The 24,224-nt window shown below is 52.6% G+C and overlaps 8 protein-coding genes across 8 annotated transcripts; 1 reads left to right on the top strand and 7 right to left on the bottom strand.

The window, feature by feature from the left end:
- Positions 1 to 177: 177 nt before the first annotated feature.
- J4E90_008017 (uncharacterized protein) lies at positions 178 to 1,738 on the bottom strand (the record flags this gene model as incomplete). The annotated part of the gene is made up of 2 exons (XM_051437547.1): positions 178 to 1,321; positions 1,734 to 1,738. The coding sequence occupies 2 exons, from the start codon at positions 1,736 to 1,738 to the stop codon at positions 178 to 180; spliced, it is 1,149 nt and encodes a 382-aa protein (XP_051288358.1).
- Positions 1,739 to 2,178: 440 nt separating this feature from the next.
- Positions 2,179 to 2,820, bottom strand: J4E90_008016 (uncharacterized protein; the record flags this gene model as incomplete). Its single annotated transcript, XM_051437546.1, has 1 exon — positions 2,179 to 2,820. The coding sequence occupies one exon, from the start codon at positions 2,818 to 2,820 to the stop codon at positions 2,179 to 2,181; it is 642 nt and encodes a 213-aa protein (XP_051288357.1).
- An 822-nt stretch (positions 2,821 to 3,642) lies between these two features.
- Positions 3,643 to 6,417, bottom strand: J4E90_008015 (uncharacterized protein; the record flags this gene model as incomplete). Its single annotated transcript, XM_051437545.1, has 1 exon — positions 3,643 to 6,417. One exon carries the CDS (start codon positions 6,415 to 6,417, stop codon positions 3,643 to 3,645), a length of 2,775 nt encoding a protein of 924 aa, XP_051288356.1.
- A 2,113-nt stretch (positions 6,418 to 8,530) lies between these two features.
- On the top strand, positions 8,531 to 9,914 carry J4E90_008014 (uncharacterized protein; the record flags this gene model as incomplete). The annotated part of the gene is made up of 3 exons (XM_051437544.1): positions 8,531 to 8,548; positions 8,598 to 9,472; positions 9,521 to 9,914. 3 exons carry the CDS (start codon positions 8,531 to 8,533, stop codon positions 9,912 to 9,914), a joined length of 1,287 nt encoding a protein of 428 aa, XP_051288355.1.
- A 2,577-nt stretch (positions 9,915 to 12,491) lies between these two features.
- J4E90_008013 (uncharacterized protein) lies at positions 12,492 to 15,015 on the bottom strand (the record flags this gene model as incomplete). Its single annotated transcript, XM_051437543.1, has 4 exons — positions 12,492 to 13,195; positions 13,377 to 13,730; positions 13,790 to 14,892; positions 14,948 to 15,015. The coding sequence occupies 4 exons, from the start codon at positions 15,013 to 15,015 to the stop codon at positions 12,492 to 12,494; spliced, it is 2,229 nt and encodes a 742-aa protein (XP_051288354.1).
- A 1,033-nt stretch (positions 15,016 to 16,048) lies between these two features.
- J4E90_008012 (uncharacterized protein) lies at positions 16,049 to 17,788 on the bottom strand (the record flags this gene model as incomplete). The annotated part of the gene is made up of 3 exons (XM_051437542.1): positions 16,049 to 17,054; positions 17,106 to 17,449; positions 17,504 to 17,788. 3 exons carry the CDS (start codon positions 17,786 to 17,788, stop codon positions 16,049 to 16,051), a joined length of 1,635 nt encoding a protein of 544 aa, XP_051288353.1.
- Positions 17,789 to 19,058: 1,270 nt separating this feature from the next.
- On the bottom strand, positions 19,059 to 20,554 carry J4E90_008011 (uncharacterized protein; the record flags this gene model as incomplete). Its single annotated transcript, XM_051437541.1, has 4 exons — positions 19,059 to 19,781; positions 19,840 to 20,122; positions 20,175 to 20,379; positions 20,431 to 20,554. 4 exons carry the CDS (start codon positions 20,552 to 20,554, stop codon positions 19,059 to 19,061), a joined length of 1,335 nt encoding a protein of 444 aa, XP_051288352.1.
- Positions 20,555 to 20,824: 270 nt separating this feature from the next.
- J4E90_008010 (uncharacterized protein) lies at positions 20,825 to 21,178 on the bottom strand (the record flags this gene model as incomplete). The annotated part of the gene is made up of 1 exon (XM_051437540.1): positions 20,825 to 21,178. A coding segment is annotated over one exon (354 nt), but the record flags the coding sequence as incomplete, so codon positions are not given.
- Between the last annotated feature and the right edge of the window lie 3,046 nt (positions 21,179 to 24,224).

The raw sequence follows: 24,224 nt of genomic DNA, 5'->3' as shown, positions 1-24,224 counted from the left end.
CTCTGAACTCATCCTTTGCCGTCTACATCAGTATCGAAATGAAGCTCCACACACTCTGGGAGGTGATGTAGACGTCTGGGTGATTTCCATTGTCCTATACGAAGTAGCCCTAGAAGCGTTCGCTCCCTCCCTTAACCAGAGTGCATGTACATACATCATTCCAACTCAATGATTCATCTATTTGATCAAGTCCGTGTTGATCATGCATACTTCATCCATCTTACTAACCTGAAGCCACTTCTGCACACTTTCCAAGCAGCCTTTCGTTGTGAAGTCCAGCGTGTTCTCAGTAAAGCTCGCGCATCGACCCGACGCTGTCTTGTAATCCTCAAGCTCCAGACGTAGTCTCCAGCCCTTGCTTTTAAGCTTTTGGAGGATTGGCAGCAGGATATTAAGCAGATAGTTCCTATGTCTTACGTCGTATTCTACGGCAACTGTGAGGATGCGACTCTTGCTATCCATCGGCAGCAAAGTGGTGAGGAAATCAAGGCGCCGCTTGAGAACCAGTTTTGGAGTTTTGTGGTACATCAAAAGCTCGGTGATTGGCGGCGAAGCTCTTGTATACGGAGTGTCGAAGCCGAATTCATACCCTGCCTCCTCCATCTTTTTGAAGTGGCGCTCGTTGATATCAAGCGAGATTTTTGAGACTAGCTTGCTTAGATCAAGCTGTAGTCCGGATGTGTCTGAAGCGAGAAACAGGGCTATGTTCTCTTCTTCACTTGGAAGTTCGAATGTAAATTGCGTCGTGCGATAGAAGCGCGCGACGAACTCCAGGTAGATCTCTGGGCCTAAGCCCTTGTGATGAGCGAGGTCGAAGAGTTTTCCATCTTCCTTATCTTCGAAAAATATACCGCTAGCTTCGGCTTTTCTGACTATGACATGACTTGGCATGATTTCCCCGTATATGATGTCGCGAAGCTCTTGTGGAAGCATGTCGCTCAATTCCATGCTCAGGCCCATGTAGGCAATGCTTGAAGACGCATGCGGCATTGTGCTTGTGTCTTGCTCGCGCTGCCTGATCTGCGGAGTTTCTGCCTTACTAGCCTCTTTCTTGATGACTTCTGGCTTGCTAGTGCCGAAACGTGCGTCCAGAGTAGTCCAAAACATCTTTTCTCGATGCGACTTTTCCTGCAGCTCAGCGCTTCGCAGCTCAGTAATCTTGCACTGCATTTGCAGATCTTTAATGTTGGCCATGATATCTGATGCTTCGAGATGGAAGTACAGTAGTACTTTGTAGTTGTGTTCTCGCGTCTTAGTCGAGCGAATGTAGATATTTGCAGTTCGCGGATGTGTTTTGATACTAGCGTCAAGGTCTTCGATACTGTCTGATGTTGAAGTTGTCTAAGTAGAAAAGCCAGGAATGCAGCCATTATATACTATTCCCTGATCTGACTCATAGTAGAACGCCCATGCAATATCTTGGTCGGGTCCATTCCATCGACTTCGTCTACTGGTACTGCGATAACGAAGAGCGAGCAACCTCCAATCGGGGCATCTCGAATACAACGTACGAACACTGGGAAGAGCTAAAGTATGTGTAATGTCTTGCTGCGCCTGTGACTCGGACCTGAGCGCCGATGCGATACCTTGGTAAAGTCCATTCTATCCACTTTCCCAGTGGTACTGCGCTGACGCAGAGCGAGCAACGATCCAATGAAGCCATTCCGAATACAATGCATCGGCACTGGGGATAGCCAAAATATTTTTCATGTCTCGCGGATACATACCATTACATCATGGGGAGTAGAGACTTTCTAAGGCAGTGTACACGTCTGGCTCCAAGAATTTTTGATGGGATATGACACAGACTTTTCTGCTTTGCTGCACACCCACTGTTGTAAGATGCCAAATGGATAGTCTCTGACTCGACGTAGATGTCTAGCTCAAAAAATGTTTTATGAAATGTGAACCTTCGGTACTGCAAAGCGAAGGCGGGTGGTGCGCCGACCAACCACAGTGAGTGTACTTCTAACGACACCAAATTTTCACGTCAAAAGGCTATGTTCGCAGGAAATGCAACGCGATCACATGGTACTGCAATGACCCATGCAATGACCCACAGACGACATCCGCATCATATCATGGTGACGGGTATTGCGACTTGGGGTCGCGGGATATATTCGGCTCATACCAGCGCGTCACGCCCCGCCACATCTTAACCCACAGTCCTCTCCCCACCTAATACTCCCTCTTCACATGCCACAACTCCCACGGCGCCTCCCACGCCAACAAAATCCCAATCGCCTCTTTGTACTCCTCGCTCTTAACCGCTTCCTCAAAATACTGCATACCCTCCCATCCCCTTGCCACAAAAAAGCACTTCGTCTTCTCCTTCTTCACATCCTTGTGTTCCAACTCCTCCATCACCCATCCATACGTCAACCCTCCACTCCCCTTCAAAGCCTTCGCACACATGTCGTTGAACTTGTTGAAGTCCTTCTCAATCTTATTCCTAAACGACTCGTTGATCTTGCTGGCAGGGAAGTAGATCTGCACGAATTCGACTAGGGGAGAGGACATGGGGCCGCTGTTGTCGAAGGCGGATTGGCCGTCTTTGAAAGTGACGTGGAACATCTTGTCGGGGTTTCCAAGGGTTTTGATGACGGTCTCGCGGTACGTGTTTGCTTCCGCTGAGGACTCGGCTTTGGGGTCGTGCCATTCCGATGTCAGTTGCAGGTTGCGCTTGTCTTGGGTTTGGGTGCCCAGGACGTAGTTTTCGGGGGCTTTGGCGCCTTTGAGGGCTTTGACGGCGGCGTGGGCTGCTGCGTCGGCTTCCGAGGCGGAGGGTGCGCGGAAGTGGATTATTTGTGTTACTGTCATGTTGAGCAGTTGCGAAGTGAGTTATAAAAGCTGTCAGGTGAGTTGCTCGTAATGAGATGTATATGTTCACGATACTGTAGTATGGAGTCGTTGCGCATGAGGTCGGACATGTAGCCCGCGAGCTTTGTAATCTGGAGCTACCAACCACCGACACCGATGTTTGGCTTCGACGTTACGTGGCATGAACCAGGTTTGGCGTGCGTTCAGCCACGGCGTGCCGCATAGTACACGTTAAGGCGCTGTGTGGGTACGTGTTTGGCATCTTACTGGATGTCAATAGTCCTGGAAATGCAAGCATGCGGGGTAGTAATGCGCCTCGGCACCCCAACACTCACGCTGTGTTGCGGCATGGCAAGACTCGAATCTGAAGACATATTGGGTAGAGGTGTGCGCTGATATCACGCGAGTAATGGCCATATTTTACTGTCCAGAGTCCGAGGCGTCAGACCGTCAGCGATGGCGATCTGAGGCACGGGTGCCAAGCAGCGCTATTCCACATATGGTAACGCACCCTGATGACATCATCACATCCGGGAAGAGCGGCATTGTTTGGAAGGCCCAGCCCACGAGCGGCGAGGATAGTAATACATTATACGAGAATCGTGTATCTAATCTTATTCGTAGCTTCGCAGAAGCTGCCTCTATAGATGTAAAAATAGCAACCTCAACTCCTGCAAATGCTAGACTCGCTTGCTTGTAAAACACGACAACAAAAGAAATGCGTTTTGATGTGCTGAGGGAAGTGCAGCGGATAACATGTTGAAAGGAGAGAAAGGAGATGAGCGATGGGTGCGAGAAAGCCGGTGGTAGGTGCAGCCTCCCCTAGAAACTGAACAGCCCCGACCTTCTCTTGCCCAGTGGGTAAACGATAAGCGCAGCAAGGAACAAGCCTACTGTGATACCAATAGCGATCTGGATGACGGAGAAACCAACGTCCAGAGCGATGGAGTTGATGCTTGTGCTGCCGCCAACGTCGGCGCTGCTGATTGTCGTAGCGTTGCCAGTCTGATTGCGCACGATCTGGTCAGCCGAGGTCAGACCCGATACGAGAGAGCCTTGGACACTGAGTCCAGACGGAACTTGTACGAAGATAGCTGGCAACATGGCGGCTGCGGCAAGACCGTAGCCAATCTTGCGAGTGTGAGGTGTGAAGTCGCTGACTGAGCTAGCTCGTGATGTGTGGCCACTGCTGGTATGGGTTGGGTCATAAGCCGATCGCTCGACCTTTTGTGTGCGGAGAGTGAGCGGTCCGTGGTTCTTCTTCTGCCACATCTTTCGCACTTTCACAAAGTGAGGTCGCAGCTTGTTCTCCCAGGTGTCATGACCCCAGTTCTCGATGTGACGACCGAAGCGAGCATGGGCGTTGGCGGCGATACCGATAGCCAGTGCTCCGAGCGTGTTGCTGACCTGCGCGTTGCTCTTGAAGTACTTTGAGCTATGGAAGTTGACAACCCAGCCGATGAAAGCGATGACAGTCATGGAGGGCATCTGCTTGTACTTGGCTTGGTTGACGATCTGCAAGCAGATGGCGAATGCAGGGACGAAGAGATAGTAGAAGTTGGTTGACATGGGTTCATGGCATGTTGTGCGCGAGGTGGCGTTGTGATCCATCATGCCATACAGAACAGTGCCGATGGTGATACCGAAACCAAGGAAGAGGGAGTAGATGATAGCGTAGACCATGCGCACAGATCCAGCGACAATGTGCTTGCTTTGGAGCTCCAGCGATGCACAAAGCACCATGAAACCGGGTAGGATGAGGGCAATACTAGACTGAGCCATGGCACTGAAGCAGAAGATCTCTTTCCCGTCATGTCGAATCGATCCAAGGGCGCGCGCCGCGAAGCTGGTAATGACCGATGCTCCAATCTCGAAGACGTTGCTGATAAGATCGTTTCCGGGTGCAACGACGAGTTGGAGCCATCCGATGAGGCAACCCAAGAGGAAGCAGAAGGGTAGGTCAACGAATCGAGCCTGGAACGCGAAAGGCCCTACAGTTGCGGATGCCAAACCGTACATCGGTACGCGAAGCCATTTGTTGAACTTGGCTTTGCGCCCCATGATAGCGTCAAGTCGAGGTGTGGCTTCTTCGACGCCAATCCTGTCGTGTACCACGTCCTTGTAGATCTCATGGACGTCGTGCAGTTTACCCAGATCAACACCTTGGCTGGTTCGAACGAGCTTGACCTCACTGGTGTGAACTGAGGAGTCATCGAACGCGACGATCATGCAACCTGGCATGTACAAGAACTGTGCTTCGATCTCCAAGACACGAGCTGACATGTTCAGGTACTCCTCCAGTCGATGAGTGGGGGCTCCGTACATCATGAGCGCTTTGCACAGCTTGCGGAGATAGTTCTGACGCGCGAGTGTACCAGCGAGATGGATCTTGATCTTGATCTCCTCTTCCTTCCTCTTGTTCTTCTTGAATGGGAGTATAGACTCGTCTGACTTGGATCGCTTTCCCATGCCAGGGCGCGCCGCGGTCTTCTTGTATTGCTGATCATACTCCTGACCTAGTTCTTGTTGTGCAGGCGCCGCAAAGCTGTGCGCCGACGATCCGACCAAGTGCGAGATGGAAGTTGCGGACTGGTTGTTGGAGTGACTCCTGAACCAGGGACGTCCTCCGCGCGGGGTAGAATATCCGGAAGCGGGTGGTGAGGGGTTGGGTGAGTTCGCAGCAGTCGAAGCTCCGCTGAACGTGCTGGTGCTGAGGGTTCGGTGATGGATGGGTTTGCGTGATGAAGAAGATGACGAAGGTGGCGCCGCGTTACTAGACATCTTCATTAGGGTACCCAATACTCCTGTCCGGTACTTGGTAGGACGAACGACGTGTTCGTCCTCAACCTCCATAGCATCCGGTGTCACCTGGCCTGACCGTAATGGAGCTTCGGTATGGTAAAGATCCTCGGCGCTCAATGCGGGCTGTCCATTAGCAGCGCGTATGGTGTGCTGACGAAGGAGCATAGATGCACGCTTCATGAACTGCGGGTCTTCGTCATCGTCATCAGTAGTTTCGCCGACTGATTCGTACTGCTTGGACAGGTTCTGGAGTTCAACTGGTGGAGAAGCCAGCTCCTTGGAGTTTCGCCGGGATACTGGAGCAGAGTAAGTGCCCACTGACTTCGACAATCTTGCCGCACGGCGTTGAGCAGCGAGTCCAGATCTCTCCTTGAGCTCTTGGTGCACTGAAGGCGTCGCTGCCGCATTCTGGTCGTCAAATGGATTTGGTTGGTCGTTGAGGTAAAACTCCGGGGGCGGAGTCCGAGGGCCTGGCTTCCGAATGGCTGGTCGGGGTTTCTGTACATCCTTTGGAGCAGTGATAGGTTCCTGGATAACCTCTTCTGGTAGATGTTCGTTCCCAAGAGCTAAGCGTAGCGAGGCACGGATCTTCTGGAGATCATCATGTGATACATCATTCCGCACGAGAGGGGTGTTTTGCCCGGCAGAGCCTGTGTCATCGGGTGACTGTGTTGCTCGTACTGCGGGGTGTTCTGCTTGCCAACCAACACGTTTCCTGCCGGGAGTGGTAGACATCTGGTCCTCGAGTTCGAAAGTGGCCTGACGAGAGGGACCGGCGTCTTGAGAGGGGTTCATGATGATATTGTGTTGTTTGGGCACTATCGTGGGCTAGTTGGGCGCTTCAGGAGTAGCCAGTGCGCTCGCAATAATAACCAATGCGCCGGTATCCGCGACTCGGTGCATACAACGTTCGCGTGGTGAGCGCTGACTGTGCGCTAATCAGGCGGCGGTACTCAATAGGCGAGTTGATATCCGGTCCCGTTCATGCGCCTGCAGGTGGATCTATCGAGTATCGTGAGTTCCAAGGTACAAACAGGGTATGACTGGTTGTTGTGGCCTGTGTGTGGATGATGCCTAGAAATCGAATAATAATATCGTAATGACAGGAAATCAGGTACGAATGAAGTGTTGCTTTGAGTCAAAAGCTGGGATCGCGATGGAAGGCGAGTACTCCTGATGTTGCGTGGGATTGATAAGAGCCTCTAGTGCAATGGTGTGTGTCGCGTAGTCCCGAACGGGTCTGTAAGGGTTCTCAAACTCTGTAGTGGCGTGCCGACCCAATTTTCCTAGTCGAAACACAGCGGCCAGAAGGTTCGGTGTCGGGTTCGTCAGCTCGACAGCGTGAGGGTGGAGCGGAAAGTGCAGGGGACGTGGAACGTCGGGAGCGCCAAAATCGCGACAGGCACCAGAAATCGTAGCCCAAACTTCCAGAACCTTGATCGCTGCAGCGGTTGTGGCTGCACCGGCGTTAAATATATTTTAGGGAACCCGCGAAGGCCGATGCAAAAGAGCCGCAAGCGTGCCGAAGATATCAGAGTATAAAGACGCCTGCATTCGCCGGAGGTGCAGAGCTTTTAGGGAGCCGTCAGGAGTCGGCGTACGACGACTTTGAAGCAACATGTTAGCAGCAGGATTGCACAATGTTGATGAAGCTCTTGGACTGACGACAGTGGACAAAGCGCGGACACCGCTACAGCCAAGATTTGCAGTCACCCATACCCAGGACGGATGTCGGCGCAGCAAGAAAAGTGGACATCGTGGTGCCAAAGCTTGGGACATTCTGGTTGAGGGAAACCGAGATAAGGAGACAGTGGGTATAACTGGGTCGTCCAAGCCTCTCAGCGCGCGTCGGCCCAATCGTCGCAAACCTAGGGGCATCGTGGGATTGAGCTTGGAGTGCTATGATAGCATGGGTGGAGCAATGGCTCTTAGGCGATGATCGAGAATTAACCAGCGCCTAGGTTCATCACACGGTTGAGTCATGGCAGCGGAGGCGCACTGAAAAGGAATGCGTTGAACACGATAGCGATGGATAGATTACCTAGGTCGTCGCATGGTGTTGGATTTGGGTGTGGTCGCGTTGGTGGCGAACGAGCGCAAACTTGCGGCTCAAATTCTCTGAAAGGCCGGTAAAGCTTATTTCGCGAGCCCGGGAGTCCCTGCGCATCTCACGGTCCCAACAACAATGCGCCGCGAGAGAAGTCGGAGCGCATGTTTCGGTGTCGCTCGCATCGTCACATGCTAAGGCGTTTGGGTGTGACGGACACGACGATACGCCATGATCATGACGTCGCGCGCGGGTGGTGCGTTCTAATTCTGTTAGGATCTCACCACCTGCCACCACTACGACTTATCTCCACTCTCCACAAGGTTCGCGACCTCCAGGTGTCGATAGCGTGGGCCACGTCGTCCCAACACTTCTTATGTGTATCGCAATGTCTTCGTCACCATCTTCGTAAGACGCACTCGCTATAGCAACGGTTGCTTGCCTCCTGTCGGGCTCAGGCGCGGTTGTGATCATCAGGGGAGACGCGTGCTCTTCCTTACGTCATACCTAGGTACCTCATGATCCACCAGCCCTGCAGGAAGCATTGTTGCGGCTCCAAGACCCTTTGCTCCACTATCACGGCTATCATTACTCAGCGCATCACGTGCACGAGTGCCGGTCCGGGCGGTCCCACGATGTCCCGGTGCCGATTACCATCCATGGATGTGGGGCAGTCGACTCGTTCCCCGCACCTGCCAGCTGCAGCTCAGCCGACACTCTGCGAGATGGCATGGAGAAGTTTGGAGGCGGGGATGTGACAGCCCCACCATAATGGACATGTCATCTGAGTTTCTTAAAGGATGACATGTGGTTGAGATATACTTCCTCACCATCTGCATGCAGTAGACCAAATCTGTCACAATGCCGAAGATTAATCACGTATGTTCCTCCGTGATGGCTTGCATGTGCATGTTGCTAACACCGATAGGTCGTCATTGTAGGAGCTGGCCCTTCCGGTCTCTTGCTTGGAATTCTTCTAGCGAAGAACCTCAGCATCAAAGTTACCATCCTCGACGCGGACACCAAGATCAACGACAACCCGCGGGCTGCTCACTATGCGCCTTCAGCGGTCTACGACTTCCATCGCGCAGGTATCATAGACGATGTACGTGCTGTCGGGCTGCATCCTAAAGGTGTATGCTGGCGCTTGCAAGATGGGACCTTTCTAGGTGGCATGGGCCGCGATCCAGAAGACTCAAAATACGCAATGGTTGTGCTACCGCTCGATCAATTAGGCCCCCTACTCGTGAAGCATTTTGAAAGCTACCCGAACACCGAGATCAAGTGGGGCCACAAATTGACCGGTGTGGAGCAAGACGACAACAGCGCGACCGCGGTTGTCGAGACAATCGATGGCGAAAAGAAGAAGATTACGGGCGATTATCTAGTTGGTGCTGATGGCGCATCGAGTGGTGTGCGCACAGCGTTGTTCGGGAAGGAATATCCGGGAGAGACGCTGAAAGCGCAGATTGTTGCTACCAATGTCTACCTACCGTTCGACGAGCGATTCGATTGGTGGGATTCGAACTTCATCGTCCACCCCACGGATTGGTACATGGCCGCAAAGATCACCAACGACGGCCTCTGGCGAGTGACATACGGCGACTCAGAAGGCCTCTCAAAAGAAGAGCTCATAAAACGCCAACCCCTCCGCTACGAGCAAATCTTACCCGGTCACCCCAAGCCCCATGAGTACAAGCTCAAGAGCATGAGCCCCTATAAGCTCCAACAAAGATGCGCGCCCAGCTTCCGCGTAGGGCGAATTGTACTAGTCGCCGACGCAGCGCATCTGTGCAATCCATTGTATGTATACCAGTTTATGATGAGCGGACTCTACTAACATAACGTCAGCGGCGGCATGGGCCTCACAGGCGGTTTCGCCGACGTAGGCTCCCTCTACGACTGCTTCACCGGCATTCACCTCGACGAACTCGACGACTCCATCCTCGACAAGTACTCCGAGATCCGCATCAAGATCTGGCGCGAAATGATCGACCCCATGTCCCGCGAAAACTTCCACCGCCTCTGGGACCCCGAGCACGAGGAGAAGAGGAAGGAGTTCTTCAAGATGTGTGAGAGGGCGAGTGATGATCCGGTGTGGGGGAAGAGCGTTGCAGAGACTATACATCAGGTTCGACATGATTTCACGCAGTACTTTAAGAGTAAGCAGAACGTGAGTGGAAAGGCGATGGGGGAGCTGGCCACGGCGAATGGGGTGTTGGCGGAGAATAGCGCGGCGGCGTAGTCGTGGGAGGAACGATACGTTTTCGGGATATGAACTTTAGTAGGTATGTTGCAACACCGTGCAATCATAATATGGCAAGTATCGTTACGAAACAGCACATATAGAAAGCTAATTAAAGCTTCTATGGCAAGTGATCAAACTAGAGGTAGATCAAGAAGACGTTAACATTGAACGGCTGTCGCCGCCATACGCTGATTTTACGCAACACTCCACCGCAAACTACAAGCCCTCCTCAAACACCCTCCGTGACCCCGCTAGACCCTCCATACAGGTACAAATCACGTCCTTCCGACCAGACTCGGCACACTTCCCACAAGCCGCCCTCCACTGCGCCTCCACAACATCTTCCGGAAACTCATGCCAGATCGAGAAACGCACATTAGGCGCAAACGGCACCGGCTTCTTATAACACGGCAACGTGTCCATGGAGGGCCCCCTCCTTCCAGGATTGTCAGGAAAAGCTTCATGGCGCAGCAGACTCCAGCTGATGGTTTCCTTGAGGTAGTGTTCCGGATTGATACCTTCCATGTTGAAGCGGAGGATGATTGAGATGTTGTCGTGGAAAGAGAACTTCCAGGTATACCAGTCGAGGATATCGCGAACTCGGATAAAGTCCGAGCTTCTGACTCTGTGAGAAGACACGTGAACAGTCATTTTGCGCAGGCGATTCCGGTTGATGTGACTGCACTGAGTGTAGAAGTCCTTGAAGATTCTCTCGTACAATTTATCGAGCCAGCGACTATTTCCTTGTGGTATTAAAGAGAAGGAAATGTCATTCAAGCTCAACAAAAGCCCGCGTGTTTCAGCGCGTGTCTGATGGCAGACTAAGCGAAGAGGGTTGCAATCACCGGGTTTGAAGATAGCGCGGTGGTAGTCCTCGGCTGGTCGCTCACTGTACTGGAAAGGCTGGAGACTCGGCGATCATCGAAAATGCCCGGGGCCATGTCGGAAAGGTTCTGTAGTCGCAACAAGGCCATCTTCGTATGTCAAAGCGTACGTGTGGATGATGTCTCGTATTTCTCGAGGAAGGTTCAGATAGTGGCATACGCCGCTGGGGTCTGAAGTATTGGCTGGGTGGCTCCGAAACCGTAGAGGCTGTTCGTTCCTTGAAGTGGGCATAGTCTTGGCGTGTGTTCGTTGAACGGAAAGTTGAGGTTGGTGGAGCAGTCGTATGTGGTTATAAGTATAGTAAAGTTCAGACTTTAGCGTTCACGCGCCGAGATCTTCGAGCTTTGACGGTTTGGCGGTCATTCACAGTAGCGGTGATCTCGGAAGTGGCGACAGTCAAGGCTCTTACGCTTCTTGGTCGACCGATTACTCCTCTCGAGAGATAAGAACCCTTCTCAACCCTTCGGTCCTACCAGCGCGCATTCCCAACCTCCGACTTTTCACCATCACCATGGGCGGTTACATCTCCTCATTGTCATCGCTAGCAAGGAACTCGCCCTCGCCAGAACCAACGGGCCCTTCACCGCTTCTTGATCTACCATTAGAGCTGCGCATCATGATATATGAATACGCTCTCTACTACGAAGATGGGCTGTCAATTGTACCTTTGACACGACTTTTCACAAGCTCCATCACACTCCGCCCAAGAAACGCCGCTGACGGCCGCATCACGAACCCCCTCACACTCGTCTGTCGCCAAGTCCGCGCAGAGACGCAAAAGCTCCCTTCGAAACTCAATATAGTCCACGTCGACGATCACACTCAGCGACTAACGTATAACGAAACAATGTGGCGCTTCGTCAGGGGTATGGACTATGGCGTGCATCGCCATGGACCCATTCGAAGACTGTTCGTTCCGGTTTCCATACGACCGCAAGTTGGACCGTATGTTGACGGTGATGATTTACTGGCCGGGCCGAAACAGGTTTCAGCTTTCCCTGAATGCATGGGTGGCGTATAGCAGAAGCCATCCGTTGTGTGAGATTCAGTGGGCGTTCGATCTGCGGTCATGTGAGGCGCATCGGGAAGGGTTGGTGTTGATGTGGATGGCAGCCCTGGAGATCGTCATTACTGGCAAATCCCTTATTACACTATCTGAGAGAGAGAAAGCGTTTTGGATACCGGGTACGCGAAATCTTCTAGAGGAATGTCTAGACGAACACACCGGTGCCGTCGCGTTACCGACCAACTTTCGAATATTTATCAATGCGCCGTTTGCCGAGGACATGGTCTTGGCGAGATTACGGCAACAAGGGGATACCAGTTCATTGACTGATCTCCAAGTTCAGGGAATGGTGAAACAAGTCAAAATAGTCCATGAACAGGGAATTCGGGGACGCGAAACAACAGCGATGCGCGAAGCAAAAGGCCAACGACTGTTCGGTAGAGAGCTCTAAGAGCGCGATCAAGGTCTTGGTAGGAGGTGATATAGCTGCAAAGGGTCCGGGGCGGATGGTCGACAGACACAGATAAGAAGGGCGCTGCGCCTACATAAAATTACCGTTGACATAAGCGTAATATCGTTACCTTGGACGTCCCTTGTCTGCTCTCATGAGGATTGACCGTCGTGATGTTTTCAAAGTCAGGAGAGCTTCGACCGAGTAGAGAGATTCGCGTTACTCGTATACTTCAGGCGTACAACCGCCCCGGAATAGGCATCTCAACCGGGAAGCTCGTAAAGCAGCAACGGCCGATCGGCTCATCCCCATCCTCGCCCGCTTTCCCATGTGTAACAGCACCCCACTGCACCGGTAAAAGACTGGCGTTCACATCTTCCAACGGCGCATGACAGGCCGCGCTGATAGCAGCAGAACAGCTACTAGCCAGAGGTATACCAGCTGGATACCAGAACCTGCTGATGATGAGGCCGCCAGCTGCGATGGTGAAACCAACGACTGTAGTCAGGATGATCGCGACGGGGGAATAGCCACATGTTGAAACTTCGCTGGCGACTATGCGCGTATGCATGTCTGTGATGGAGATCTGCACTTTGAATATGCTTTGTGATGCGAGCCAGTGGAAGAGACCTGACATGATGGTCATGGGAATTGCGTAGCGGAAGGGCACGTTGAGCCAGTAGGAGTCGCGTTGGAAGCCAGTGGGCGATGTAACGCGGAGTGATTTCCGTGTTTTGACGTAGCTTGCCCACTCCGCCGACACGAACATGCTTGTGTAGAGAGCGTTTAGCGCGATATACAAGTATGAGAGGACCAGCTGAGGTGTGTTCGCCAAAAGTACGCCCGGAATCAGTAATGTGCTGAAGTCCATGAGATTGTTACCGTTGACTGTCGCAAACCCTGTCTTCCATAGCTTTACAGGGTCTTTCGGCATGCCTTCCAAGGAAAGTGCTATGCAGAGTCCACCGAGCCCAGCACTGATGGTGTATCTGAAAAGGTGAGTGGATGATCGCAAACGGCTTACACACGACTTACGTAGAGTATGTCAGCCACCATCGCGTGGTGCTCGGAGCTCTAGCCCACCTCCTTTTTCTCATTGTGAACCTCACGGGCTCACTGCTGAGTGCTAGTTTCGTTATGCTAGCGTATTCGTTCCAGTTCCATCGGAGACCAACGTCTCGTTTAGTGTGTAGGCAACGACCGTAGGTTTCGGGATCCGGATCTTCGAGGAATGCCGCGATCGCATCTCCTATGGTCACAAGCGCGCCATGATCCCAGTACAGGCAAAGCAAAAGTATCATACAAACCGCTTTGACAAAGTTGGCCACGATAACCGCTATCGCGATAGTAAAGCTAAATTGCAGCTTGCAGAACTCTTCGACTTGTTCGATGGTGCAGTAGGCCACGGGTACTTCGAATGGCTGCCACGCTGATCGATTGATTGGAATGATGGTCTCATCGTCAGGATCGCCTGAGTCAAATTTAGTCAATACATGATCTTCGTAGGTGGCGGATGCTGAGTTTACTTACAGTTGACGGGAGAATGAGGAAGACAGCGCCACCCGTTAGAAGGATACACTTCTGGCGTGCTCGTCACCGGAAGTTCTTGGTTTGGAGCCTCGATAACATATTCATCTTTCTTGCGGTCCTCTTCCATCGTGATTACTGTTTTAAGTACCCATTCGAAAGAGTCATTCCGATACCGTCGACCAACCCAGTCATCAGCGCCTCGCAGAACCGTTGGGCTTTCCTGAACCAAATACAAGTTACCAACAGCTGAAACATACTGTGTGCCGTATGCTGCAAGACAGTCGGGTGTGCTGACGTTCCTGTATTTGGATATCGTGCTGCCATTTCTCAACGTCACCGCGTCAGAGGGGTCGAATCTATATTGGTCCCTGATCGTTGAGGATATTGCTTCTGTTGAATTTATGCTGACATTCAGGAAGCCAGAGGTGTCGTAAACGTCTTGTGTTGACATTACCCAGTCAGGCGTCGTCGGTATGACAGCATACTCGTTTGCCTGCAGATTTGTGAATACAACGGAGTTGAATAACAAATGTAGCGGCACAGACGAGAGAAACAACAAGATCCACAACACGGACCGATCCCATCCAACGTGCCATAGGTTGCGGAGGTTAGGAACGCCGATGTGCAGCCAGTTTCGCCGTGCGTGCGCGCGCCTTAGCTCTTCTCGATTCGGCGCGGCAAGGATCTGTTGGCAGTAGTTGGAGCTGCACAACAGTAAGGTACTGAGAACATTCACGACTAGGTGGATGTAGACGTTCGATTCTCGAACAATAGAGCAGCTGCCTTGGAATAGCGTCCCAACGCCATCCTCATGTTCGTAATCGGGGTTCTTCCAGACCCAGATTGTGACGGCGAGATTCATGCTAAACACCAATATGGCGCAGGTAGCCGATGCGAGCGCGCCCATGCGCCATCCCGTAAAGAAGCGCTTCTTCGTAGGGACGGGATCGCCAGGCCCCAGCGGTCTTGCCAGTAGGAGAAACTCGTCATCGTGGTATGCCTTGTCGTTGGCCAGCTGGTAGGTTGGGCGCTTCGCGTTTGGTGTATCCGATTTGCCTTCGATTCTAGAGCCATCGTACCGCTGGGCATTCGTGGATGCGGCCCTAATGACATCTTATCAGCTTGTGCGATTCGTGGTCACACAAAGTGGACGCGTACCTTACGAGCCCTTCTACGCTGCGTGCATCTTCGCTTGAATGTTCATGACCCTGCAGCTGCTTGTACATGCTGTCTAAGCGCCGTACGACCGTCGAGTATGAATCCCTAGGACTGAGGGGCCACAGAGCTTGGGGTGTAAGACATTATGTTGGGGCCGACACAGCCTCACCATATCTTGACTCTCGACTCAACGGTGACGCCCCAGGGCTTGGAGCGGCTTCTGGATAGCATTATTGGTGGCGTGGGCTGTGCTTGCAGGTAAATGCGTTGTGATCTTGGCGTCAGCATGTGTGACTTCTTTTTCTCCAAACGCGTTGCCGTCAACAGGATGCGCGAACGTTACGCGTCGACAACCTCTCGTGACGACACGTCCAGGGCTATAACTTTAACATTTCTGCCGAGAATGGCTTGCGCATACACGATATGCATCTGAATGCTCGTCCTTTTCACGAGTGCGCATGGATGGGAAGCTGGATTTGTGATGGTGGTGGTGGCTGAAGCACGTCGCCAGGGAGCGTGCAGCGAGAATGCGGCGTAGCTTTGAGACATGTGACGTCACCGGTATCGAACAAATGTTCATGGATGGGTGCGCACGAAGTTGTACTGAATCTCGCACGACTCAAGGAGTTTAACGCAGCAAATTATCTCATCAAATCTGTCAATGGTAAGTAAGTTTTTTCGAATTGGCAAAGTTGAGTCATAAGCTTTCATATCACGTGACAAGCTGGGGTTTGGCAACCCTGGAAGCCTGTCACCTTAGGAGGTATGTGGCACGGTAGTTTGAGTACTCAAGTAATCATTTGTTGAATGTGCTAGTTCTCTAACGCGGGCACGACGCAGCTAAGTAACACAGTATATAATTGCAATGCAGGTGTATTCCCTAAACACCTTTGTTTATAGCATGCAGTAGAATATATCTTTAATAAGATTTAATGATTAAAAGCAAGCTATAAACTTTGTAGCATCTATAGAGTACTTAAGTAATAAGGTCAACTTGGGCTGCAAAAGACGCAATAACAGTAGGTGGTATAGTACAAAGCACGAAGTTTGAAGCGCGGTAGATGGCATAATTACATATATCCATCTACATTAACCACTTATCTATGCCGAGCCCCTCTTGACCCTGCTAACCGCACTAGCACTCGGCGTACTAGTCGGCGGCAACGGAACAAACTCCTCAGTATGAGTAGCCTCGGCAGTACCGTTTGTGCTGTAGTCATCCGTAACGACTTGACTACCATCCGCAATAACAACATGATCCAACACGCGCTTAAAATGCTCAAGACTAGCTACAGGCTGGTAATACGGTACTTCATGCCCCGCTTCATAAATCCTAGTAAACGAGAAGTTACCATACTCGCGCACCTCACCATACTCAACGCCATCAACAAGGAAAGGCGTGTAGCCCGCAGCGCGGAAAGCTTCAGAGTCGGTGTAGTTGACAGCGAGGGAGACGGCTTCGCCGCCGAACCAGTTGCAGATGTAGTCTGCGTCGCCGTAGAGGAGGGCAACGCGCACGCCGTAGCTGAGGATCTCCTCGAGGTCTTCGAGGAAGTTGGGGAAGACGAAGTCGCCCGTGGTGGAGAAGCCGTAGGAGACGTTGGGCGCGTTGGTGCTCGTGTAGTTGATGTTTACGCCGATGGCTTCTTGGGTTGAGGCGAGGTTGAGGAAGTCCTCGAAGTAGTCGGGGGGCGTGGGGTCGTCGTAGGGGTGGCGGATGTCGTACACGCCGCGGCCGCCGAAGGCGTAGTAGGGTTCCTCGACGAGGGACCGGCAGAGGTTGGTGGCCTCGGCGCAGGTAAGGTAGCCCTCTTCGGTGGTGCGGTCGGATTGCTTGCAGTAGTCGATTTGGTCGCGGCAGCCTCCGGGCATGTAGTAGGCGTTCTTCATGAAGGTGTAGACGGTGTCGTTGACTGCCTTGATGCCGTAGGTGTTGTTCACCGCAAACTCCGGGTAGTAGGGCGCCTGGATCTGCTCGTCGACGATACCGTTGATGACACCGAGAGTGTCCATCTGGACTTCGACACCAGCACATGAGCCATTCTTGATCTTCTGGTTTTGTTGGTAGAAGTAGTTGTAGAAGCCTGGACCGTAGTGACCTCCGTAACTGGTGACATTGTCAGCATTGAGTTCATACCTAGACCATCACAGGACCTACCTCTCAGTCCAAAGGTTGAAAGTGAAGTTGGTGATATCGGGGTCGAGCTGCGGGCTCAGCTCCAAGAAAGCCTGAAGAATGTGCCATGCACCAATGGCTGCAGCATCGGTGGTGTTTGCGGTGTCTGGGTCGACAAGCGAGTAGCGGCCATCCTCGTCGGTCTCGGTGGTTTCGTAAGAGAAACCCACACCAACGGGCTGCGAGAGATACAGCATGTTGCTGCGCTCGTTCCACGAGTAAGGGTTCAGCTGTGTCTTCAGGTCCTCGGTAACGTTGCAAGGGCCATGTTCCTGGAACAGACCAATGAGAGAGTCACTTCCGGGTCCTCCGTTCAACCACAAGGTCTGACAATATAATTAGTACACATGGTAGTAACGCTTCACGAACACTGTACTTACCAATGGCTTCTCGGAAGGGTTCTCGCGAGCCTCGAAGAACCAGAAGAACATGTTCGTCGTCGGGTTGAGGCTGATGTACCCGGCATAGTCGTCGACACCCTCGGTGGTCTCGCACACACCCGCCTTGCCAGGCTGCTTGTACGTGATCTTAGCACCAGCAGCAGAAGTAATGGTCGTGACGCCAGTAGGGTCAGCAGGCACTTGGCGCTCCTTGATGAACGGCGCGCGAGCATTGGCTAGCGAAGCAGCGGCCAAAACGGCGGCGAGTTGAGCGAAGCGCGCCATGGTGGGAAGCTTGTCGGGAAGAAGAGCAACCAAGACTTCAGCGAATGCTTGCCCAGCAAAGTAGTGCCCTCCACCTCTTTATATACACGGCCTTACTACGAAGCCAAGCGGCTTTGCGTACACCGGCTCATCTAGCTACGCATGCTTCTCGCGTATTTCAGCGCTGGGTCAACGTCAGACTACATGGTCGTATGCTGCGAGCCGCGGGTTGGGACACAGGAAAGTAGTCTAGATCAGGCAACTGCGGACGTTCTGTGCAATTATTGGCCGGATAACGTGCCTTTGAAGATCCTCCGGCTGTGTGCTGGGAGCAATGCTCAGGAAGTTCGGCTAGGATGTACCGGCACGTCCCTGGCGGGGGGATACCTAGGTAGAGCTGTTTCACCTGCGCGACCATCAATAATCCTTGTGCCATCTTCTTGCGCTCGTTTCTCCAAGCTGCAACTTCAGCTATGATGTTCGCACGCCCAATTCATGAAGTTCTTTATAACGATACCGCGTTGACGTTGAAGCCTCGTATCCACAAGCCCCAAAGCTTGCTGCAGCGCGCATAATGAGCTCCTTACCCAAAGAAGAAGCTCGCTATGCACAGCGGCGGAACAAGGCCCTTTGCCAAGGCTTGTCTTGCTTGTTACCGGGCGGGCAAAGCTTATCGACGTCATGATTTCGGCGTGATATTGGACGGGGGGCTGGCACTGAGTTTGATGAGCCGTTCGCTGTCGATGGTGTGGAGGTGGAGGGAGGGGAAGAGGCCGGGACATTGCCCCGCCACATGCCGCAGCCCAGCCCTGTGCTGACTCCGACCGAGCGGTAGGCCTTAATTGTGGCTTTGGCGACTGAGGCGAGTACCTGGAACTGTAGGCTTTTTCCTGCATCAGGAAGTTAAATCGCATGGCTTGTTGCATTAGGAACCGGAGATGGCCAGGGCTTAGTTCAGATGGGTGAGTGGTGTCTGGTTGCACAGACCACTAGCAAGTGGCTGGGTGGGGACAATCGCAGTCAGCAAGTAGATCGCATACGGGCAACACGGCACGGTATCTCGGTGTCTTGTTGAATCAGGCTTCAAGCGGATGAGTATACAGGCGGGTACACGCGGCCATATCCGCAATTTTTCGCGTCTTCAGAGGTATTAGCTTAAAATGAGCAACACTGTTGGTGGCATTTACAAATGCTCTAATCTCCGGACATTGAGAGGTTTATGTGTGAAACGCACACACCGAGGTTACTCCTACCCAGAGTACGACAGCCCATCCGCATCTTCCGGGCTGAATCACGCTGTAATCCCAGCACTCGTCACACTCCTCCGCCTCGCCTCCTCCACATCACCACCGAAATACCTCGCAATCTCCACGTCCAATTCCCTACCCATCAGCTTAGGCATCTCCTTCGCTTGCTTGACCGGATTGATGCCCTCATGATGCGCGCTCGCAAAGATGACATCCAACTCTTCCAGACTGCGACCCTTGGGCTCGGGGAAGAAGAAGTAGACGCTAGGGATGAGGCAGGCGTTGAAGACCGCGAACATGGTGTAGGTGTTATACTGAAGGTTGGCAAACGCGGGTGGCGTAATCATGACGATGAGAAAGTTGGATATCCAGTTAGAGCACGTAGAGAGCGCATTTGCTTGGATACGGATGCGGAGGTTAGTGATCTCGGCAGGGTAGAGCCATGTCATTCCTAGCCAACCGATCGCGAAGAACGTGTTGAAGACGAACATGAACACCACAGCCGTGATGCCGTACTTGGGCTCTAAGACCGGAGCACCAAATTCGTTTTCGGTGGCCGTCGACGTCATGCCGCCCATGATAGCCATACTAGCCATCATGCCGAACGCACCAAAGAGCATGAGTTTGCGACGACCAGCTCGTTCGATCAATGGAATTGCGACTAGTCCGGCGAGGAAGTATTCGGTACCGTTGCATGCGGACAGGAGACGGGACATGTCGGGGCCAAAACCGAGTGAGTTCTCGAAGACGTAGGTTGCGTAGTAGGTCTAGTGAAAGCAAGGTCAGTTTGTGGTTTACCACTGCGATATCTGAAGGCGTACGTACGATGAGATTGATACCGCTGATCTGTTGGAAGAACTGCGAGGCAACTCCCAATAGCGTGCGCCGAAGGTTCTGACTGGGGCCGTTGTGCAAAAGTTCCTTCATCTTGAATGGCCCATCCATACTTTGCGCTTCTAGCGCGTCTTTGATGTTCGTAAGCTCCGTATCGACTTCTTCCGAGTCTGCAGATGTACCGGCGAGGCGAGCAAGCAGGAGTCGGGCTTCGGTATGGCGGCCGCGCATTACGAGCCATCTTGGCGAGTCGGGCAGGAAGCAAAGACCGATCCTGAGATCATGTTAGTGGTATTCTCTGTAGAAGCGGGAGAAGGTATACGTACATGACAAGAATAGTGAAGAAAGACTGGAAGACGATGGGAAACCTCCAGCGCACGGAGCTGTAGACCTCGCCCGATGGCAAGAAGTAGAATCCGTAAGTTACCCAGTACGAGATCATTACGCCGGCGACGATGACTGCTCCGGATGTAATGATCAAGCGTCCACGCTTCTCAGGTTTCGCGCACTCAGATTGCCAGGTTGGAATCGCTGAAAGGATGTTAGCAAGTGAAGACGCGTGCAAGTCGAGGTGGTACTCACTTGCTGTGACCATGCCGTTGCCAATGCCACCGACCACACGCCCAATGGATAGGAGGGCGTAACCATCGACTCCACCACCACGAGTACCTCCTGCAGCCACTTGAAGAATAGTTCCAACAATCATGATAAAGCTTCCCCAAAAGCTACTGCTTTTCCTTCCCCAGACCTCACCGTAGAACAAGATGAGGACAGCGCCGAGGAAACATCCGATCTGATACACCGCGACGCATGCGGACAAGATACTAGGGCTACCCGTGCACATACTCGGATCAGGAACAGTGTTGGTCGGTGCATCGAGCCAGCAGAGATTGTTCTGACGTTCGCGAGGTGTCATAAGAGGAAAGTGGCGTTGGAAATCTAGATGGTGGAGAAGTCAGCGTATGTCTCATACAGTTCATATGTCAGAGTACTTGCCATCGAGAGTGAGGACGCCGGACAAAACTCCCTGGTCATAACCGAACATGAGGAATGCCAGACAAGAGCACCATGCTATGGCGGTGTTTAACGCTTTCCCTTGGAGGAGACCAGCGCCGGGAACGTGCCATTCTGGCAGGTTACCGAGCTTGGAGAAGATACCTAGGACGCCGGAAGGTTGTGATGCTGCCTTTTGTTGTTCGATCGCATCTTGTGATGATGAGGAAGGATTTTCATAGTTGATGTTATCAATGCGCGTGTCAGGGGAATGTTCTGAGCGCTTCTCGTCTATCTTTTCGGAACCCATTTTGAGACTGAGATGGTCGAAAGAGTCCTAGCCAACGAATAGTGCAAACATCTGCTGGTCAGCGCCATTTTATACTTTTGCACTTCCGCACACTCGGCTATCCTGCCGGTAGACAGACGCGTTTAGGTTGCAGCCAACTCCTCCGTGCGCCATCACCTGCAACCCCAGAGTCTTAGCCATAGCATATATGGGGTAATTTGTGGCTGGTGCAAAGCCCATCGGCGACGTAGTCCAAGCCTTTCTCCAGTCGGAACGACCTCTTCGGGCAACCCGTCCAGGTGCTGAGGCTTTTCCGATGCACTAAGTAGGGCCAAGAGGCCAGACAAGCAGCGGGGCGGAGCCTTGACCTTGGCGAGCATCCTCATCTCGGCGTTCGGGTCAGGAATACGGGAGTACCTGTGAGCAGAGATGAGTATTGCCGCGTAGTCGGGGAGATAGAGTAAGAAAAGTTGGAGTAGGCGAGAGTGAGAAGTTGTTTGTTGTGTGGCAGACGTGCTGTTCATGTCTGCTTTGAATCGTATATAACGCCAAACCATGCTGACTGTATAGTACATAGGCGTGCAAGCATGGGGCTTGCTTCATGCCTGTCGCTGGCTCCAGATGGTAGTCCTTGCTGCCGGGGCTTCCACCTGTGGTGCGCGGCTTCCCTCTATTCATCCTGACTTCCATAACTGCCCAGATCCAATATTCATCGTGATCGTCCAATGCTCTCTATTGCGCCCGCTCATTTCGTGGTGGAAAGTTCGTTCTATTTCTTGCCGCGTTTCGCTTCGAGGAAAAGTACTTGTTTCCGCACTGTCCGTTGTCAGCCATATTCCTGAATCTAGCCTGCCCCGCGAAGACCCGCGGGTCCTTCATTTGCCCCAAAATTGCATCCAGTCTAGTATGATGTCGTGTGTAAGGCCGGTGCGCCCATGGACGATGGAGAGAAAGGAGCGATGGCGTCGTACCAATGGGATCATATTTGAGCATGCTCAGCGGTTGATGCGCACGTGGTCTTTGCATCGTCCGGTAGTACCCCGTCATGGCCATCGATATCAGGCGCACCATAATGGTACGGGACTTTGCTGTGAGGCTCGTCGTCAGCGCATGTCCGCAGATGTGTGAGTCGTGGGAGGGCGCATTGTGGAGCGGCGGGGGCGTTGGTTTGGCTCATAAGGGCCTGTTACGGGAGTAGAGCAAGAGCGCATACCTTTCTTCGCCATTGCGACAGGCGGATATGTGTGGTGCCGACGTCAACGGTGGTGATGTCGCGGCGTGACGATTTGCAGATGCGGATCTTGGACCGGAGGTTCTGCGGCGCCAAGGTGGTCAGCCAATCAGCGTCGATTGAGGTCTTCGCACCACCTAGAGTTTAGTTGTGCCCGTCAAAAGCTGTGCCCGTCAAACCTCTCCGTTCCAACCATCGCGGCCATGATCTTGCTCGCGCCTCTCACCTTTGGAACGATTTTGAACTGTTTTCATCAAAAGCAGTGTTGCTCTTTCTTTGGCCCTTGAGGTCATGACTGACAGCGATTGCGTGAGTGCACAATACGCCTACCCCTCGTGTCTTCTTCAGCACTCTTCTTCGTTTTTGCGACGCTTCCGCTCTCAATCTCATCTTATGTTTCTTCGATCGTTCCATATTATCTATCGTTGTTTCCGGATTCGATGCCCGTATGTGATAACGACGTTCCATCCTCTTGCAACATAGGTATCTCCGTCACCGACCTCAAGAATGACGACATGATTTGCAATCGCCCATCAAGATGGTTGGCGTGCCTCACTCACTTCAGATCTGAACTCGAGGAGATATTGAAAAAGATACGAATTGACCTATCTAGTAATGTCGGAGCAGAGCAACCTGCAGACCCACGTGACATGCCGTTCCATGTAGCGGGCGAGCGGAACGGCTCTGCGTCCTTGCATATACGCGACCTGTCTTCCGAATCTGCGTAACGGGCGCAGCAAGTATACTTGATGACACCATTCTAGATCCGACCCCTCGAGTTCTGGAAGACAGGGCATGCACTTTGGTTTCTTCTCGGCTCCAGTTTCGGGACACTACTATCGCCCTGAGGCAGTAGGTCCTTTGCTGTGGAGCCGTCGCAATGCTTGGACAGCAATGTTCCAAGATCGCGTGTCCCCTTGGGCCATCAGGATCAGCGTCGAACCGATACCTACGATGAGCTCAGAAAGCACTTGCAAAAAAAAGCCACGGATTGACAGACCTGGACATCAGCAGCTTTTCAAAGTCGATAACAAGACACCATAGCCTGGGAGGGATGCTTGACGAACCCTGATGTCGCTTGTCCATACCCAGCACGCCAGCGTTGGCAGCAAAAAGAGCGTGGGAAAGCAAGGCCGCAACAGGCCCGTGCTGCCGTCGCCTTGCGTGTTCGAATCGCTGACCTTACGCAAGGCAAAGTGAAGCCAAAAGATTCGCAAAAAAAAATGTTAGCGTCTCTTTGATTGAGCGTGTCATCCTTAGTGCAGGGGCCATGCTAATCTTCTCTGTATCGTTTCAGATGACCAAATGCCCGAAGGCGAAGACAAGCTCGATTGTGGTGGTTATATACCCAAGGTCGGGCGGTGAGGGCGTTTGTTTGCGTCGAGCGGGTACCCGGGCTTGTGCGCAGCGACAAGGCAGCAGGCGGCGTGTGGCATGCGCTAAGCGACGACACGGAGCCGAGGGGAGAGGAGAGGAGTTACGAGATGGTTGGTCAAGGTGGAGTCAATGTTAGCATGCCCTGCAGATGGAGTGCTGAGCGTACCTTTGGTGCGACGCTTCTTGCGACCCCAGCCTCGCACCACGACCATGGATCGTCAAAACGGCGCCTGAACCCAAGGCGATACCCTTGGAATGCTTGATAGTCGGCTTTCGATGTCGTCGCATCGTTCGGAAGTTGGTTTGGCTATCTGGTCAGCTACGAACGAAATTCGCGGAGTTGAGGTTGACGATCAACCAACGATGACGCACTCCGGCGATTCGATAGCCAAAAGAGGAGGAGGCAGACATGAAAGGAAAAGTTGAGAAGGGACGGATGTAGCAGCTTGCGGATGATGCTTAAGCGTATTTGCGACGATGTTGGAT

This window comes from Alternaria incomplexa, assembly GCF_024043165.1.
Source record: "Alternaria incomplexa strain BMP 0042 chromosome Unknown scaffold_12, whole genome shotgun sequence".
Taxonomy (NCBI): domain Eukaryota; kingdom Fungi; phylum Ascomycota; class Dothideomycetes; order Pleosporales; family Pleosporaceae; genus Alternaria; species Alternaria incomplexa.
This window is presented reverse-complemented; position numbering and strand designations above follow the sequence as displayed.